This window comes from Leucoraja erinacea, chromosome 1, assembly GCF_028641065.1.
Source record: "Leucoraja erinacea ecotype New England chromosome 1, Leri_hhj_1, whole genome shotgun sequence".
NCBI lineage: Eukaryota > Metazoa > Chordata > Chondrichthyes > Rajiformes > Rajidae > Leucoraja > Leucoraja erinaceus.
Window position 1 is genome coordinate 139,618,252 of NC_073377.1, and position 20,326 is coordinate 139,638,577.

The 20,326-nt window shown below is 44.4% G+C and overlaps 1 protein-coding gene across 2 annotated transcripts in view; it reads left to right on the forward strand.

The window, feature by feature from the left end:
• lratb.1 (lecithin retinol acyltransferase b, tandem duplicate 1) overlaps positions 1 to 20,326 on the forward strand; it is a 164,346-nt gene that overhangs the window by 134,130 nt on the left and 9,890 nt on the right. Inside the window, exons 18-19 of one of the 2 annotated variants that reach the window (XM_055644456.1) lie at positions 6,704 to 6,827; positions 15,558 to 16,352. In XM_055644456.1, the coding sequence (XP_055500431.1) occupies positions 6,704 to 6,827; positions 15,558 to 15,621 (188 nt within the window). In that variant the 3' untranslated portion in view covers positions 15,622 to 16,352. Of the gene's footprint in view, positions 1 to 6,703; positions 6,828 to 15,557; positions 16,353 to 20,326 lie in introns of those variants that run through there. The other variant, XM_055644448.1, reaches the window with a different exon arrangement.

Here is a 20,326-nt window from a genome sequence, read left to right on the forward strand (position 1 = left end):
AAACTTCTCCACAACTTTATCCCTGACCTGTCTGGTGTGTTCCTTGGGCTTCATGATGCTGTTTGTTCACTAATGTTCTTTAACAAACCTCTGAGGCCTTCACAGAACAGCTGTATTTATACTGAGATTAGATTACACACAAGTGAACTCTATTTACTAATTAGGTGACTTCTGAAGGCAATTAATTGCACTGGATTTTATTTAGGGGTATCAGAGTAAAGGGGGCTGAATACGTTTGCACGCCACACTTTTCAGTTTTTTATTTGTAAAAAAAATTGAAAACCATGTATCATTTTCCTTCCACTTCACAATTATGCGCCACTTTGTGTTGGTCTATCACATAAAATCCCAATAAAATGCATTTACGTTTGTGGTTGTAACGTGACAAAATGTGGAAAAGTTCAAGGGGTATGAAAACTTTTGCAAGCCACTGTACATAAGGGGGAAAAAGGTAACTAGAGACAGAGTGGGACCTCTCAGGAATAAAAGCTGTCACCTCTGTGTGGAGCCACAGGAGATGGGAAAGGTCCTCAATGAGTATTTCTCCTCTGTATTTACCGAGGAGAAAGACAGTAGGACGGAGGAAATTAGAGCAGTCACTGGAAGTGTCTTGAGAGCAGTGTGGGTTACCGTTGAGGGAGTACTGAAGGTACTGCCATGTTTGAAGGTAGACAAATCTCCGGGGCCTGATCAGACATATCCGAGGACATTGCGGGAAACTAGAGAGGAAATTGCAGGAACCCTGGTTGAAATTTATGAGTCGACCTTAAATACAGGAGAGGTGCCGGAAGACTGGAGGGTGGCAAATGTTGTGCCTCGTTTCAAGAAGGGCTGCAGGGAAAATGTTGGGAACTATCGGCCGGTGAGCTTAACATCTGTAGTTGGTAAATTACTGAAGCGTATTCTGATGGATAGGTTATAGAGGCATTTGGATGGGCAAGGGCTGATTAGGGACAGTCAGCATGTTTTTGTACGTGGGAGGTCGTGTCTCACAAATCTGATTGATTTTTTTGAAGACGTGAGCAAAAGATTTGATGAAGGCAGAGCTGTAGATGGTGCGTACATGGACTTTAGTAAGGCATTCGACAAGGTGACACATGGTAGGCTGCTCTGGAAGGTTGGATCTCATGGGATCCAGGGAGAGATAGCTGAATGGATGGCAAATTGGCTCCATGGAAGGAAGCAGAGGGTGATGGTGGAAGGTTGCTTCTCAGAATGGAGGCCTGTGACTAGTGGTGTGCCACAGGGTTCGGTGCTGGGCCCATTACTAGTTGGCATATACATCAATGATTTGGAGAACATACAGGGCAAGATTAGCAAGTTTGCTGATGTTACAAAAGTGGATGGTTTTGCAGATAGTGAAGATGGTTGTGAACGATTGCAGCAGGATCTGGATCGATTGACCAGTAGGGCAGAGGAATGGTTGACGGAATTTAATACAGAGAAGTGTGAGGTGTTGCATTTTGGGACGTCGAACAAGGGCAGGACCTACACAGTCAATGGTAGGTCTCTGGGTAATGTTGTAGAGCAGAGAGATCTAGGAGTACAGGTGCATGGTTCCTTGAAGGTCGAGTCCCAGGTAGATGAGGTGGTCAAAAAGGCCTTTGGCCCTTTGGCCTTCATCAGTCAGAGTATTGAGTATAGAAGTTGGGAGGTCATGTTGCAGTTGTATAAGACATTGGTGAGACTGCATTTAGAATATTGTGTTCAGTTCTGGGCACCATGTTATAGGAAAGATATTGTCAAGTTTGAAAGGATTCAGAAAAGATTTATGAGGATGTTGCCAGGGGAGAGGTTGTGTAGGCTGGGTCTCTATTCCATGGAGCGCAGGAGGATGAGGGGAGATCTTACAGAGGTATACAAAATAATGAGAGGAATAGATCGGGTAGATGCACAGAGTCTTTTGCCTAGAGGAGGAGAATCGAGGACCAGAGGACAGGTTCAAGAAGAAGGGGAAAAGATTTAATAGGAATCCGAGGGATAACTTTTCCACACAGGTGGGTGTATAGAACAAGCTACCAGAGGAGGTAGTTGAGGGTGGGACTATCCCATCATTTAAGAAACAGTTGGACAGGTACATGGATAGGACAGGTTTGGAGGGATATGGTCCAAATGCAGGCGTGGAACTAGTGTAGCTGGGACATGTTGACCGGTGTAGGCAAGTTGGGCCGAAGTGCCTGTTTCCACACTGTATCAATCTATGACGCCAGTTTTAAACAACTGCTCCCTTGTAACTACAGAGGTTACAATGGGGAGTTCTGTTCCCAAGAACTGTTTGTAACCCAAACAGTTTGCAAGTTGGAAACGTTGCTGCCGGCGATATACTTTGATAAAAACATGAGTCAATCAAGGGCATTGTGTACTTAAACCAGGGCAATGAACTCAAATCATTCAGATGGTGCAGCAAAACAAGCCCACATAGCAGCAACAACGGGAAAGTCCATCATGTGTAAGAAGGAACTGCAGATGCTGGTTTAAACCGAAGGTAGACACAAAATGCTAGACTAACTCAGCAGGACAGACAGCATCTCTGAAGAAGGGTCTTGACCCGAAACGTCATCCATTCCTTTTCTCCAGAGAGGGCAAATCTATCATAGATAGACACAAAATGCTGGAGTAACTCAGCAGGACAGGCAGTGTCTCTGGAGAGAAGGAATGGGTGCCGTTTCGGTTCGAGACCCTTCTTGAGGCAAATATATCATGTTGGTCTCCCAATTGCTCCTTCATATGTACGGTCTGTACATCATGGTTAATTGGGTTTTTATCTTCGTAATGAACCTTTTCGATTATTGGATTAACTATTGAGTATTGTGTTAACAAAACGGTTGTGCTGCTGCTTTAAGTAAGAAATTAATTGTTCCATTACTGAATTATAATTGTAATTAATTTATCAGGCAAGTACAGTGGCTTGCAAAAGTTTTCATACCCCTTGAACTTTCCCACATTTTGTCACGTTACAACCACAAACGTAAATATATTTTATTGGGATTTTATGTGATAGACCAACACAAAGTGGTGCATAATTGTGAAGTGGAAGGAAAATGATACATGGTTTTCAAATATTTTTACAAATAAAAGACTGAAAAGTGTGGCGTGCAAAAGTATTCAGTCCCCCTGAGTCAATACTTTGTAGAACCACCTTTTGCTGTAATTACAGCTCCAAGTCTTTTTGGGGTATGTCTCTACCAGCTTTGCACATCTAGAGACTGAAATTTTTGCCCATTCTTCTTTGCAAAATAGCTCAAGTTCAGTCAGATTGGATGGAGAGCGTATGTGAACAACAATTTTCAAGTCTTGCCAGAGATTCTCAATTGGATTTAGGTCTGGACTTTGACTGGGCCATTCTAACACATGAATATGCTTTGATCTAAACCATTCCATTGTAGCTCTGGGTGTATGTTTAGGGTAATTGTCCTGCTGGAAGGTGAACCTCAGCCCCAGTCTCAAGTCTTTTGCAGCTCTTAACAGGTTTTCTTCCAAGATTGCCCTCCATCCATCTTCCCATCAACTCTGACCAGCTTCCCTGTCCCTGCTGAAGAAAAGCATCCCCACAGCATGATGCTGCCACCACCATGTTTCACAGTGGGGATGGTGTGTTCAGGGTGATGTGCAGTGTTAGTTTTCCGCCACACATAGCATTTTGCATTTAGGCTGAAAACTTCAATTTTGGTCTCATCTGACCAGAGCACCTTCCTCCACATGTTTGCTGTGTCCCCCACATGGCTTGTGGCAAACTGTAAACGGGACTTCTTATGGCTTTTTTTCAACAATGGCTTTCTTCTTGCCACTCTTCCATAAAGGCCCGATTTGTGGAGTGCACGACTAATAGTTGTCCTGTGGACAGATTCTCCCACCTGAGCTGTGGATCTCTGCAGCACCTCCAGAGTTACTTGGCTGCTTCTCTGATCAATGCTCTCCTTGCCCGGCCTGTCAGTTTAGGTGGATGGCCATGTCTTGGTAGGTTTGCAGTTGTGCCATACTCTTTCCATTTTCGGATGATGGATTGAACAGTGCTCCGTGAGATGTTCAAAGCTTGGGATATTTTTTTATAACCTAACCCTGCTTTAAACTTCTCCACAACTTTATCCCTGACCTGTCTGGTGTGTTCCTTGGGCTTCATGATGCTGTTTGTTCACTAATGTTCTCTAACAAACCTCTGAGGCCTTCACAGAACAGCTATATTTATACTGAGATTAGATTACACTCAAGTGGACTCTATTTACTAATTAGTTGACTTCTGAAGGCAATTGGTTGCACTGGATTTTATTTAGGGGTATCAAAGGGGGCTGAATACTTTTGCACGCCACACTTTTCAGTTTTTTATTTGTAAAAAGAATTGAAAACCATATATCATTTTCCTTCCACTTCACAATTATGCACCACTTTGTGTTGGTCTATCACATAAAATCCCAATAAAATACATTTACGTTTGTAGTTGTAACGTGACAAAATGTGGAAAAATTCAAAGGGTATGAATACTTTTGCAAGCCACTGTATATAAACACACAAGGAATTTGATTTGCCATACAGTCATAGCAAAGTTAGTACCAACTCTGGCTCTATCTGGTCGTGCCATGGACCCAGATCACCTCCTCGAGCAGAGGGCAGAGGCCACCCCGACTGAAGTCCTGTCACCCCTTTGCTCCACATGGAAAACAACTCCTAGCATCCATCCAGCCAACTGAAACAAAAGCACACTGGATAGCCACCAAGTGATCACAGGAGTGGAAAGCAACCTCATCTCCATTACACAGCTACATCTCTTCACCAGATAAAAGCTGTCCAGGGTCTGAGCTCCCCAGAGGAGCATGGGTGAAGCTCAACAGACTTGGTACTGGAGTTGGGCGTTTCAATGCCAGCATGTGGAGATGTTGTCTCCGCCAGAGCCCAGCCTGTGAATGTGGAGCAGAACAACAGACAGCCAACCATGTCATCTCTGGGTGACCGCTGTACCACCCATGTAGCTTGGGGCCTGGCAGACATTGACGCAGAGACAACAACCTGGCTGCTCAACACCCGGCTTGAGATCTAACTATTCCTTTGACAATAGATAATAGGTGCAGGAGTAGGCCATTCGGCCCTTTTTTTATTTATGTTTCATTCGCAAGTAGATGATACCAAAATAGCAACAAGATACATAACCACATAAAAATTAAACACTTAAACAGCCTCCACAGCAGCGTGTGAGAATCCCCAGGGCACACCGCATAAGCGGAGACACACAGCCATCAGTTCAATGTCCGGGCCCCACACACACACACACGCTCCTTCACCGTGACGTGACCAGAGTTGTACTGACCGCTGTCACTCTCTCTGCAGTCCCTGTCCGCCCGAACAGTCAAAAAGCCGCCCACACTCGCGCTAGACTCCGGGATGTCCACATTGAGCGATGTTCCCGCAAGACACTGAGATCACCGCACTCACGGCGCTCCCTCCGAGTCCTCACCAGCGCAGGCAGCACGACCATCTTTTTTTTATGGCGATCTCACATTCCCCACTGTGATGGAAGACAAATAACCTTTACCTTCTTTCCTCCTTTTCATATGACATGTGACATTAAAACACTCTTCGCTCGGATTATATATTCATGACAGAATTAATACTGAGTCAGAAACCTTAATTGTCTGACGAAGATTAGAAATCTAGAAAATCGAGGCAGCCAATTTGGTACAAAATTAAAAATGTTTGCAATCAGTAGTTTAAAAAGTTGGACCATAAAGTACAAGCACTATTAAACACAGTACATCCTGGAAGTGCACATTCATTCAGTCAGAATTGCCTGATTGTGCTTTAGCTGGCCTCACTTGATACACTGTATAACTCTGGGTGGCACGGTGGTGCAGCGGTACAGTTGCTGCCTTCCAGACCCCGGTTCGATCCTGACCACTGGTGCTGTCTGAACAGAGTTCGCACATTCTCCCCGTGACCGCGTGGGTTTTCTCCGGGTGCTCCGGTTTCCCCCCACACTCCAGAAACGTGTAAGTTTGCAGGTTAATTGGCTTGGTATAAGTGTAAAGTTGTCCCTAGTGTGTGTAGGATAGTGTTGGTGTATATGGATCGCTGGTGGGAGCTGGTGGGTCGAAGGGTCTGTTTCCGTGCTGAATCTCTAAGTTAATCTAAACTAAACTCTTGGGTTTAGCAAAAGGATTTGAGTATAGGAGCAGGGAGGTTCTACTGCAGTTGTACAGGGTCTTGGTGAGACCACACCTGGAGTATTGCGTACAGTTTTGGTCTCCTAATCTGAGGAAAGACATTCTTGCCATAGAGGGAGTACAGAGAAGATTCACCAGACTGATTCCTGAGATGTCAGGACTTTCATATGAAGAAAGACTGGATAGACTCGGTTTGTACTCGTTAGAATTTAGAAGATTGAGGGGGATCTTATAAAAACTTTCAAAATTCTTAAGGGGTTGGACAGGCTAGATGCAGAAAAATTGTTCCCGATGTTGGGGAAGTCCAGAACAAGGGGTCACAGTTTAAGGATAAGGGGGAAATCTTTTAGGACCGAGATGTGGCCCTTGTGGCTAAAGGGATCAGGGGGTATGGAGAGAAGGCAGGTAAAGGATACTGAGTTGGATGATCAGCCATGATCATATTGAATGGCAGTGCAGACTCGAAGGGCCGAATGGCCTACTCCTGCACCTATTTTCTATGTTTCTATGTTTATTTTTATTGGCTTTCATTGTCTATTTTGAACAACTAGGAGTCATCGCTCGGCACCCTCTCTATTATCCTTACTTACGGAAATTATTGACTGCCCAGGCTGTTGAGGAATACTTCCAGCATCTTATAGAGAAGACAGATTCTGACACTATGATGGTCACCAGGTATGGACTCCCACTACAATTATTCTTGCTTTAAATCGTAATGCGGTAATGTCATGCAAGTGAGAGCATGATACATTTGTAGATATATTGTCAGTCTATCAAATCTAACTCAAAAATCTAACCATAGCTCAAAAAATGGTTCAGATCATGGTTTGAAGATCTTGGTTCAGAAACGGTTTAGGTTAGCACAAAGGCACGGTGGCGCAACAGGACAGCACGGTGGCACAAAGGCTGGCACAGTGGCATAACTTGTAGAGCTGCTGTTTCACAGCGCCAGAGACTTGGGTTCGATCCTGACTACTCCTGTGGAGTTTGCACGTTCTCCCTGTGACAGCATGAGTTTCCTCTGGGTGTTCTGGTTTCCTCCCACATCCCAAGGACATAAGTGGCGTACATCGAGCGACACAGTGCCGCTGCAGTAGAGTCGCTGCCTCGCAGCACCGTAGACCCAGGTTCGATCCTGACGACGGGTGCTGTCTTTACGGAGTTTGTACATTCTCTCTGTGACCATGTGAGTTTTCTCCGGGTGCTCCGGTTTCCTACCGCACTCCAAAGATGAACAGTTTTGTAGGTTAATTGGCATTGGTAAAATTGTAAATTCTCCCAAGTGTGTAGGATAGTGTTAATGTATGGGGTGATCGCTGGTCTGCATGGACTCGGTGGGCCGAAGTGCCTGTTTCCGCGCTGTATCTCCAAAGTCTAAAGATGTGTGGGTTTATAGATTAATTGGTCTCTGTAAATTGCCCCTACTGTGTATGGAGTGGAAGCTTAAGTGAACTGGTATGAATGGTCAGCATGGACTCACTGAGCCAAAGGGTCTGTTTCCATGCTGCATCTTTAATCTATACTAAATAGTAAACGACCACCTATACCAGGTGTGACCAAATACTATGAGGTTAAAGACAATAGACAATAGGTGCAGGAGTAGGACATTTGGCCCTTCAATGTGATCATGGCTGATCATCCACAATCAGTACTCTGTTCCTGCCTACTTCCCATATCCCTTGACTCCGCTATCTTTAAGAGCCCTATCTAACTAGCCCTACAGTCTCCCAAACAGTCTGAGGCAAACCTTACCCACTCCACCCCTATTCCTAGAAGGCTCTCAGCGCATTGGCCTTCACCAGTCAGGGTGTTGAGTGTGGATGTTGGAATGTTATGTTAGAATTGTACAGTACATTGGATGAATCCACATTTGGAGTATTGTGTGCAGTTTTAGTCAACCTGCGAGAGGAAAGATGTTGTTAAGCTGGAAAGAGTGCAGAAAAGATTTACGTGGTTGCTGCCAGGACTTGTGGGCCTGAGCTACAGGGAGACGTTGGGCAGGGTAGGACTTTATTCTGTGGAGCTCAGAAGGATAAGGGGTGATCTGATAGAGGTGTATATGATCACACCCCACATGTGACGATCATGTAGAGTGGCCAGACGGAAGCCACTCCTCAATAAAAGGCACATGACAGCCCGCTTGGAGTTTGCCAAAAGGCACCTAAAGGACTCTCAGACCATGAGAAACAAGATTCTCTGGTCTGATGAAACCAAGATTGAACTCTTTGGCCTGAATGCCAAGCGTCACATCTGTAGGAAACCGGACACCACTCATCACCTGGCCAATACCATACCTACAGTGAAGCATGGTGGTGGTAGCATCATGCTGTGGGGATGATTTTCAGCGGCAGGAACTGGGAGACTAGTCAGGATCGAGGGGAAAATGAATGGAGCAAAGTACAGAGAGATCTTTGATGAAAACCTGCTCCAGAGCGTTCAGGACCTCAGACTGGTGCGGAGGTTCACCTTCCAACAGGACAACGACCCTAAGCACACAGCCAAGACAACGCAGAGTGGCTTCGTGACAAGTCTGTGAATGTCCTTGAGCGGCCCAACCAGAGCCCGGACTTGAACCCGATCGAATATCTCTGGAGGGACCTGAAAATAGCTGTGCATCGACGCTCCCCATCCAACCTGACAGAGCTTGAGAGGATCTGCAGAGAAGAATGGGAGAAATTACCCAAATACAGGTGTGCCAAGCTTGTCGCATCATACCCAAGAACTTGAGGTTGTAATCACTGCCGAAGGTGCCTCAACAAAGTACTGAGTAAAGGGTCTGAATACTTATGTAAATGTGATATTTCAATTATTTATTTTCAATTACTTTGCAAAAATTTCTAAACATCTGTTTTCGCTTGTTCATTATGAGGTATTTTGTGTTGACTGTTGATGAAAAAAAAGAATTTAATCCATTTTAGAATAAGGCTGTAACGTAACAAAATGTGGAAAAAGTGAAGAGATCTGAATACTTTCTGAATGCACTGTATGGGAAGAAGGCAGGAGAAAGGGGTTAGGAGGGAGAATAGATCAGCCATGATTGAATGTCGGAGTTGACTTGATGGGCCAAATGGCCTAATTCTACTATCACATGACCCTATGACCTGAGTGCATCAAAAATGGCTGAAATCCAGCTATTCTTTACCTCTGTATTCAGATATGTTGAAAATATGCAAAAATGTTTGGATCACAGCTTCTTCATTTAAAAAAATCCTTGGAACATATCAATGTATGAGCAATGAGCATGATGCTGGAGGCATTCGAAACATGAGACAATAAATTATTTTGTAATATGAAGAATGTTTTTCTCACTCTGCAGAGAACACCTAACTAAATTGGCCTGAATATTGCTACCTGTAATCATCATATGGATTGCACAATACTCTAAATTAAGTGTGATTACTATCATTATCTGTGTCAGTATAAATCATGAGAATATTATGTTATGGTGCAACGAAGTATCGCGCTTCATTATTTAATTTTTACCATAATCAAAGTTTTCAAGTTTAAAGAAGCCTCCTGCATAATTCCTATTCCATTTCTCCAGAGGTTCTGTCTGACCCGCTGAGTTACTCCAGCTTTTTGTGTCTATCTTCGGTTTAAACCAACATCTGCAATTCTTTCCTACACATTCTGTCTGCTTAACTGCAAAATCTCCTTAAGGCATGCCTACTTTCAAGAAGTTCGAGGGTTCTGTAACATCATCTCTCTCCGACGTGATTCCTCCTGCTCTCTGTCTCTATGCTAGACTCCCTCTCCCCTGACTCTCCGTCTGAAGAAGGGTCTCGATCCAAAACATCATCTATTCCTTTTCTCCAGAGATGCTGCCTGACCCGCTGAGTTACTCCAGCTATTTGTGCCTAGCTTCAGTTTAAACCAGCATCTACAATTCCATCTTAAGGGCCTGTCCCACTTTCATGACTTAATTCTTCTGAGACCTCTTCTGAGTTTAAAGGACCTAAAAAAAAATCAAGATCGTGGTAATCTACGAACTCCTACGACCTTCCACGACTATGTTCACAAACTCCTACGAACTCCTACGAGTATGTCTACCAATTCCCACGACTATTTTGATGCCCTCCTTACGAGTAAAAAGTTGCAATTTCTTTCATCCTGACCATTTTTCTACCTGTGAACATTTTTTATTGGGCTAGAAAAAACGTCCCGACTTACCTGATGCCCTGAGTATCTACGGCTGGCATAACGGGCCTCTACGATATATCTACGAACTCCTACGATCTCCTACAGACTCGTTACGAACATTCTGCGAGTTTGAATCAAGAGGAAAACTCGGGAGAATTTGTGAATTACCTCGTGAAAGTGGGACAGGCCCTTTACACCTTTAGTTCACTATTCACTACCTCTCTTAAATTGGTCCCCATTGTGCCTGACATTAGACTCTTATCCCTAATTAAAATTTGTCCTATGACTTCTCCTGAAGACTTGAGTAACCTCTCCTGCGCTGCCCTTCCCTTCCCTTTAACTACATCTGTACATTTCCAATTTGTTTCCCACACACACTGCCAATCCTCCTACGTAATTGTAGTGTCTTCTTTAGAAATAGAGTCAAACTGCTTATTAATTCAAAAGGAGAACGGCACCCAGTTCGGACGGGAAAAGGTTTAATTGAAACATTGAGCAAGATAAATAAAATTTAAGGTATCAAATAAACTAAAGATGCTGGAAATCTGAAATAACAACAGAAAATGCTGGAAACAGGCAGCACATCAGTGAGCATCTGTGACAGAATAGTAAAGATAATATTTCAAAATTGCAAAGTTAATTCTTCTTTCTCTTTTCACTGATGCTATCTGAACCACTGAATGTTTCCACCATTTTAGAGTCATAGGAGTCATAGAGTGATACAGGGCAGAAACAGGCCCTTCGGCCCAACTTGCCCACACCGGCCAACATGTCCCAGCTACACTAGTCCCATCTGCCCGCGTTTGGTCCTTACCCCATCAAACCTCCTATCCATCTACTTGTCTACCTGTTTCTTAAATGTTGGGATAGTCCCAGTTACCTCCTCCAGCAGTTTGTTCCATACACCCACCATCCTTTGTGTGAAAAAGCTACCCCTCAGATTCTTATTAAATCTTCTCCCTTCATGTTAAACCTCTGTCCTCTGTCCTCTGGTCCTCAATTCACCTACTGGGCAAGAGACTCTGTGCGTCTATCCGAGCTATTCCTCTATAGAATGTTTCCATTTTTTTACAGGTAGTGGTATGGCGACACATGGAATATTGTGCACAGTTTTGGCCACTTACCTAAAAAAGGTCAAAAAAGCATTGGCCACAGTACAAAATGAGAACTCTGAATTCTGTACTTTCTCCTTTGCTGCATCTATTATACTTGAGTTTGGTCATTAGGTCATGTGATAGGAGCAGAATTAGGCCATTCGGCCCATTCAATCATGCTTGATCTATCTCTCCCTCATAACCATATTCTCCTGCCTTTTCCCCATAATCTCTGCCACCCATGCTAATCAAGGATCTATCTATTTCTGCCTTAAAAATATCCATTGATGGCTGCCACAGCCTTATGTGGCAAAGAATTACACAGAATCACCACCCTCTGACTAAAGAAATTCTTCCTCTTCTCCTTCCTAACTGAACGCCCTTTAATTCTGAGGCTATGACTTCTCGTCCGAGACTCTCCCACTAGTGGAAACATCCTCTCCACATCCACTCTATCCAGAGTTTGTCTTGATTGTACTTATCTATGGCATATCTGATCTGGTGGGAAGCATGCAAAACAAAGTTTTTCACTGGTATACATGACTGCAACAAACCTAAACCTAAACCAAAAAGAGATAGTCAAAAAGTTGTGCAAGTCCTTTGGTGCAACCCAGCTGACCCACATTTTGATCTAAGCTATGTTTAAGAAAGAACTGCAGATGCTGGAGAAATCGAAGGTAGACAAAAATGTTGGAGAAACTCAGCGGGTGAGGCAGCATCTGTGGAGCAAAGGAAATAGATGACGTTTCAGGTCGAGACCCTCTGAAGAAGGGTTGAGACCCGAAACGTCACCTATTCCTTCGCTCCATAGATACTGCCTCACCCGCTGAGTTTCTCCAACATTCTCATCTAAGGAAGTCCCATTTGCCTGAATTTGATCCCTATAGGGTCTGTCCCACTGCGTCCCATAACCATATTCTCCTGCTGCTCTTTCTGCCTTAAAAATATCCTGCGGCGACCTAATTGGCGAGTTTAGAAGAGTTTGCCCTCGACTCATACTTGCAGCATAGTCAACACGAGGTCCTAGGAGGTCTTTGTAACTCTCCTTCATGCTCGAGAGTAGTCCACGCGTACTCGAGACCTCAGCTAGCTCACGGCAAATTTTTCAACATGCTGAAAAATGCCTGTGAGTAAAAAAAGGTCGCCATGGAAAAACTCAATATTTTTGTTACTCGTTGGTTTAGTCGAAGTAGGTCGGCATGTTATTCGTAGGTAATGGAGGGTAGTCAAAGGTAATCAAAGGTAGTCGTGGATAGTCTTCAACATAGTCGAAGGGAGGTCGAAGGAGATCGAAGTAGGTCGTCTTCACTCTCCACTATTCGGTGTCCAATTTTCCCGAAGCTAGTCTTCAACGTAGTTGAAGGAGGTCGAAGAAGGTTTTCTACACAGTCGAAGGAGGTCTTCAACATGACACTTTTTCAAATTCTCCTAAACGCTTCCAAACTCGACAATTAGGTCGCCGCAGTGGGACAGCCCCTTAACTCTCTAGACCTCGACCCACTCCTATCCATGTACTTGGTCAAGTGTCTTTTAAAAGCTGTTAGAGGCGGTACCTGCCTCAGCTGTATCTATTCTGGCAGCTCATTCCATATATTCACCGCCCTCTGAGTGAAAAACACAGCAGGCTAATTCCTGACATGAGGACAATCCTATCATGGGAGGCAAAGCAGTTAGAGACTGTATTCCGCAGAAATTAGAAGGGGTGAGGAGGGACCTTATTCAAATAATAAAATCCTAAGGGGAACTTGATAGGGTAGATGTTGAGATGGTTTCACGTGAGTTATGAACAAGGCGACATGGTTGCAAGATGAGGGGCAGTCATTTAAGAATGAGGTGCTTAGAAATGTATTCTGAAGAATTCAATGGCCCTGAGGATGGTGGAGCCCAGATCATTATATGTATTTAAGGTTGAGACAGATAAATATTTAAAAGATCAAGCAATTGAGGGCAACGAGGAACTGGTGCAGAAGACGAGTTGAAACCAACACAGATTGATGAAGGTCGGATGATAAATGTTGTCTACATGGATTTTAGTAAGGGTTTGATAAGATCCATCATGGTGGGCTGATCCAGAAGAATAAGGTATGGGATTCACGATGACTTGGTCGTATGGATTCGGAACTGGCTTATACATAGAAGACAAGGGGTTATGATGGAATGTAGATATTCTGGCTGGAGGTCTGTGACCAGTGGCGTTCCGCATGGATCTGTGCTGGGGCCTCTGCTGTTTGCGAAGTATATAAATAACCTAGCCATAAATGTAGATGGGTTGGTGAGTAGGTTTGCTCATGACACCAACAATGGTGCAACTGCAAAGAGAGAGGAAGACTGTCTGAAGATATAAGTCTGAAGGATATAGATCAGCTGCAGAAATGGGAAGAAATGGCAAGAGCAGTATAACCTGAGCAAGTGTGACATGTTGCACTTTGGGAGGTTGAATGTAGACAATAGACAATAGGTGCAGGAGTAGGCCATTCGGCCCTTCGAGCCAGAACCGCCATACATTGTGATCATGGCTGATCATCCATATTCAGTACCCTGTTCCTGCCTTCACACCATATCCGCCATCTTTAAGAGCTCTATCTAACTCTCTCTTGAAAGTATCCAGAGAATTGGCCTCCACCGCTGTCTAGGCAGAGAATTCCACAGATTCACAACTTTCTGGGTGAATCTCCATTCATCTCTGTTCTAAATGGCCTACCCCTTATTCTTAAACTGTGCCCCCTGGTTCTGGACTCCCCCAACATCGGGGACACGTTTCCTGCCTCTAGCGTGTCCAATCCCTTAATAATCTTATATGTTTCAATAAGATCCCCTCTCATCCTTCTAAACTCCAAAGTGTACAAGCCCAGTCGTTCCATTCTATCAACATATGACAGTGCCGCCATCCTGGGAATTAACCTCGTGAACCTACGCTGCACTCCCTCAATAGAAAGAATGTCCTTCCTCAAATTTGGAGACCAAAACTGCACACAATGCTCCAGGAAGAGTAAACAGTTAATGACAAGACCCGGAGTCTAAGTTCATAGCTCATTAAAGGTGGCAGCACAAGTGGATAGGATTGAAAAGAAGGTGTATTGTATGCCTGCCTTCATTGCTTGGGGCATTGTGTATTAGAGTCAAGAAGGCATGATGCAATTCTATATGACTTTGGTCAGGTTGCATTTGGAGTATTGCATGCAGCTCTGGTCACCACACTAAAGGAAAGATGTGGAAGCTTTGGAGAGGGTGCAAAGGATGCAGTTTGCCGGAATGATGCCTGGATTAAATGGTATTAGGTCCAGGGAGAGGTTGGAAAGACTGTGATTATTCTTACTGTACGCAGGAGGTTGAGGAAAGACTAATATAAATGTATATTAATATGATAGACATAGATAGAGCAGACAATCAGAACCTTTTATGCAGTGTCCAACACTAGATAGAGGACATAGCCATAAGATGAAAGGTGAAAAGTTGAATGGAGTGTGCAGTGCAAATATTTTACACAGAGTGTGGTAGGGGCCTGCATGTGTACTAATCTTATGCACATAACAACACAGAAAGAGACCAGTAGGTCCTTCAGTGCCTAATGCCTCTCTAGGGAAAATTCCCATTAGTCCCCCCCCCTCCCCCTCCTTATTTCCCTATATCTCTACAATATTCTTCCTCACACATGCTCATGATTTGAATCTTTTTCTAAATAACCCACAATCAGAGGTGGTCAATAACCTCACATGTCTGAGGAAGGGTCTCGACCCGAAATGTCACCAATTCTTTCTCTCCAGAGATGTTGCCTGTGGAGTTACTCCAGCATTTGTTGTCTACCCTCACAACACATCTTTGGGATGTGTGAGCAAAATAGAGTAACTGGAGGAAAGTCATGGAGAAATCTTGCAATGTCCATATAGACAACACCAAGGTTACGATCAAAACCCTGCTCCTTGGAGGTGTGAGGCAGTAGCAGTAGATGTTGCACCACCCTCTTGCCACTTTGGATCTACATTTGCCTCCATGCTACACAAAGTCTTTTTTTTTACTTTTATTGTATGCCAACTTTGTATTTTTATTTTTACTTCTACTATCTTGCACTATGACTATGACCAGACTCTAAACTGCATCTCGTTGTACCTATACTTGTATTTGTGCAATGACAATAAAGTTGAATTGAATTGAATTGAATTGAATTGAATAGATGCAAACCACTGGTTAGCCGCAAAAACAGGATGGCCGGGTTACAGTTTGCCAAGAGCACTTAAAAGAGCAACAACAGTTCTGGAAAAAGGTCTTGTGGGCAGATGAGACGAAGATTAACTTCAGAGTGATGGAGGAGAGAAGGAACTGCCCAAGATCCAAAGCATACAACCTCATCAATGAAACATGGTGGTGGGGGGGTGTTATGGCCTGGGCATGTAGGTACTGAAGGTACTGGCTCACTTATCGTCATTGATGATACAACTGCTGATGGTAGTAGCATAATGAATTCTGAAGTGTATAGACACATCCTATCTGCTCAAGTTCAAACAAATGCCTCAAAACTCATTGGCTGGTGGTTCATTCCACAGCAAGACAATGATCCCAAAGCTAAAGCAACAAATGAGTTTTTCAGCTAAAAAATGGTAAATTCTTGAGTGGCCAAGTCAATCACCCGATCTGAACCCAATTGAGCATGCCTTTTATATGCTGAAGAGAAAACTGAAGGGGACTAGCCCCCAAAACAAACATAAGCTAAAAATGGCTGTAATACAGGCCTGGCAGAGCATCACCAGAGAAGACACCCAGCAACTGGTGATGTCCATGAATCGCAGACTTCAAGCAGTCATTGCATGCAAAGGATATGCAACAAAATACTAAACATGACTACTTTCATTTACATGACTGCTGTGTCCCATACACTATGGTGCTCTGAAATGGGGGTGTTTAAACACTGATGTAATTTCTACATGGTGAAACCAAAATGTATAAAAATACCCTTTAATAAAATCTGACAATGTGCACTTTAACCACGTAATTTTTTCTATTACAAATCTCAAATTGTGGAGTACAGAGGCAAATAAATAAATGATGGGTCTTTGTCCCAAACATGGACGGCACTGTACAGGGTAAATGCACAGTCTTTTACCCAGAGTTGGTGAATCTAGGACCAGAGAACATAAGTGCAAGGTGAGAGGGGAAAAAATTAATAGAAACCTGAGGAGAAACTTTTTCACATCGAGGGTGGGGTATATGAAACGAACGAGCCTCCTGAGGAGGTACTATAACAGCATTTAAAAGATATTTGGATAGATACGTGGATAGGAAAGGTTTAGAGGGATATGGGCCAAACGCGGGCAGGTGGGACTAGTGTCGATGGGGCATCCTGGTCAGCATGGGCATTTATTATATTGTTTACAGCGTATTATGTTTACATATTCTGTTGTGCTGCTGCAAGTAAGAATTTCATTGTTCTATCTGGGACACATGACAATAAAACACTCTTGACGAAGTTGGACCAAAGGGCCTGTTTCCATGCTCTAGATTTTCTGCTGCATTAATTGTGAATGCCTCATTTAAGTTGCCTTTCCTTTCTACAGGATGGTCCCATAGTGCCCACATGTTCCAGGATGCGCATTTCATGAGTCTGAAGTGTCCGATCATGCCTCCATTATTAAATTAACTCTTAAGTCGTAATAGAATGCCAGCTTGCATTCCTTTCCTCTGCTGCACCTAATTACCCATTCACTAAAATCCTGAGCTTCATCCACTGCAGGCGCAGAAATCTGTCAACCCGGGCTTCATTCTACTCACGCTGAATTAACTAACCCTCCCAAGTTGAGCAACATTCTAAAGAAACAAATAGGTCCTCAGGATAGCGACTGTCAAGTTTTAGTTATTGTGCAATCATCCTTGCAATTGCCCAACATTTTGCAGGACTGCCAACTGTAAAGCAGCTCGTCAAATCAAGTCAGATCATACACGCAAGAGTCAAGAGTGTTTTATTGTCATGTGTCCCAGAGAGAACAATGGAATTCTTACTTGCTGCAGCACAACAGAATATGTAAACATAGTACACTGTAAACAATAGAATAAACAAGAACGGTGAAGTACAGCTACAATGAAAATCATGCTCATAGCAGCATCACAGGCTGGTAAATTAGAACAAGGCATAAAACATAAATGCTGCATTACTATGACTTTGTTAGTGCAAAACATATTATAAAACAAATGCATGGTAGTGCAAGATGTTCGTTTGTTCGCTGGTGTGTCAGATGATGTCACTCGCTGTTGGCTTCTGTCGTCGTCCAACACGTTGACAGAATTGTCGCCCGACGCGTCACAGAGTGCATCGTGTCGTCGCTTCCAGGGATCGCCACGAGGAGGCTTCTGTCATGATCCCCAAGTGCAAGACGAAGGGCTATAATGTTCTGTTGCTGAGATAGGATTAGGCTAGTGCACCAGATAGCTCCATGAACTGATCCACAGAATATAAATGCTGACTATGAAACTTAACTACATCCTCACAAGAAACCAACCACTCAAACCCTTAAAATTCCTTCACTCACTGAAATTATGAATCCCAAGTTCTGGAAGTACAGGTGGAGCTGAATCTTGTGGCACTTTCCATTGAATGTAGCTGGTTTGGGTTGCTGTCGTGAAAATAATCCAAGCATTTGTATAGCATAGATATTAGTTTCTGTCACTATCTTGTATAGCATCGATCTGTCACAATGGCCACGCCTCCAGACACTTGAGCAAGCCCTCCACACTCCTCCACTGAGCTATGTAGAGTTACTCCTGCATTTAATCTGCTCCTCTAATCTATCACTTGGTATAAATACCTGAGATCATCACCAATTGAGTGCCGACTAATCAGTTTTGCGTTCTGTTGGTTCAATAGCAGTTCTGAGTTGTGTCGGTTCCAGGTTTATATCTTTCGGTTCCATTTGAGTTTGAGTTTAGGTTTTCTTCAGTACTTCTCGGTGAGCCTGCATTCGAGTCCTTTCCATCTCTGAGCCTTCTGACAAAGGTGGGTGAAGTCGGACCAATATGGAAGCGGGATTTGAACCGGCAATCCTGTCGTCAGCTCGAGCCAGAGTTTGGATGTCGTCCCCCAGTTCCAGCCTGCATTCGAGTCCTTTCCATCTCTGAGCCTTCTGACGGATTAGTCGGCCAATATGGACTTGGCAGGCAATCCTGGTCAGCTCGACCAGAGTTTGGATGCATCCAGTTCCAGGACTGAGAAGATATTGGCTCATCTTTACAAGGCTGTTCAACACCAAGGCTCCACTCTCGGCACCCATGAGGTTCGAATAGACCAACGTACTGGTCGAATAGACTGACTTACATATACCGTCGAGCAGTTAGCAACCAGTGTCAACCAGGTTTTGGTACACCTCGCCAATTCCTCCCATCTCCGCTGATGCTTCTCTGCCTCCGTCTACTTCCAGCCGTTTCCAGCCCAGTCTGGAACCAGTTCTTCCCACCCTAGAGAGGTACCATGGCGATCCTTCTACCTGCAGGTTATTCCTATCCCAGTGCGCTTTGGTTTTTGAGCTACAACCGTCCTACTTCTGCGCTGAAAGCTCCAAAGTAGCCTATGCTGTCTCCCTGCTGTCAGGACGTGCTTCAGCCTGGGGTACAACAGCCTGGGAGAGACAGCTTAACCTGCCAGGACTTTGCCCGTTTTTCGGCAGAGCTGAGAAAGATTTTCGACCACCCTTTGGTCGGAAGAGAGTAGCCCAGAGGATGCTGCATCTCTGCCAGGGGGTACGCCCTGTTGCTGTTTACGCTATTGATTTTCAAACCACTGCTTTAGAGAGTGGTTGGTGCGATACTGCTCTGCTCAGTATCTTCATCCATGGCCTCAAAGAGAATCTGAAGGATGAGTTGGCCTCTCTGGACCTTCCCTCGGATCTGGGCGCGCTGATTGATTTAACCATCTGGATCAATAACCTGCTCTGAGAGCGAAAGTGAGACAAGCTATCAGCAGCTCTCAAATAGTGTCCTTAAAGCCCTGTCCCATGGTACGAGTTCATTCCAAGAGCTCTCCCGAGTTTGCCCTGATTCGAACTCGGAGATTTATGCTAATGGCCGCTCGTCTGTACTCGGGGCTCTCGTGGACATTTTTCAACATGATGAAAAATCTTCACAAGTCTTCCCGAGCTTACCTGCCGTTAGCGAGTCTTCCTGAGTACCTGCTGTTAGCGTTACGAGCCACTAAGAGAAGTCCCCGAGCACCGACGTACCCGCTGCGTTCATTCTCCGTGCTTACCACGAGTTCTTGGAATGAACGTACTGTGGGACAGGGCCATTACCCATCACACCCCTCTCTTCATGGTGTGCCGATTGTCTCGCTTCCCTCGGGAGGAAGAAACCCCACGCATCCCGGTCCTGACCCAGTGGAGGGGAGCCTATACAGATAGGCCGCACCAAGCTAAGCGAGGTCAACTGCCAGAGACGCATACGGGAGAGGCGTTGTCTCGACTGTGGAAGTCCTGGACACTTCATCGCTGCTTGCCTGGTAAAAGCCACCGCTCCCCACCTAGAGAGGGATTAAGGGTAAGCACGGTTTATTCCCCTCCTATTTCCACCAGACACACTGCGATTACGGTACGCTTTGGAGACACGCTATTGAAACAATGCTCTGATTGACTCAGGGCAGATGATAGCTTCATTGATGTCACTGTTGCTCGAAAAGTTCTGATTCCCACCGTTAAAGTCGAAGTGCCCCGTAAAGCCAGTGCAGTTGATGGAAGAATAATTGGTATGGCTTCACTCTCTACTCTCCCTCTATAACTTTGTGTTAATGGGAGCCACAGGGAGAGAATTCAGTTGCTTCTGCTAAACTCACCTCTTGTCCCTGTCGTTCTGGGTCGGCCTTGGCTGACTACTCACAACCCCACCGTAGACTAGTCCACTGGCAAGATCTCCACTTGGGGGAGCATTGTCACGTTAATTGTCTTCGGTCTGCTTGTCTTCCCCTCA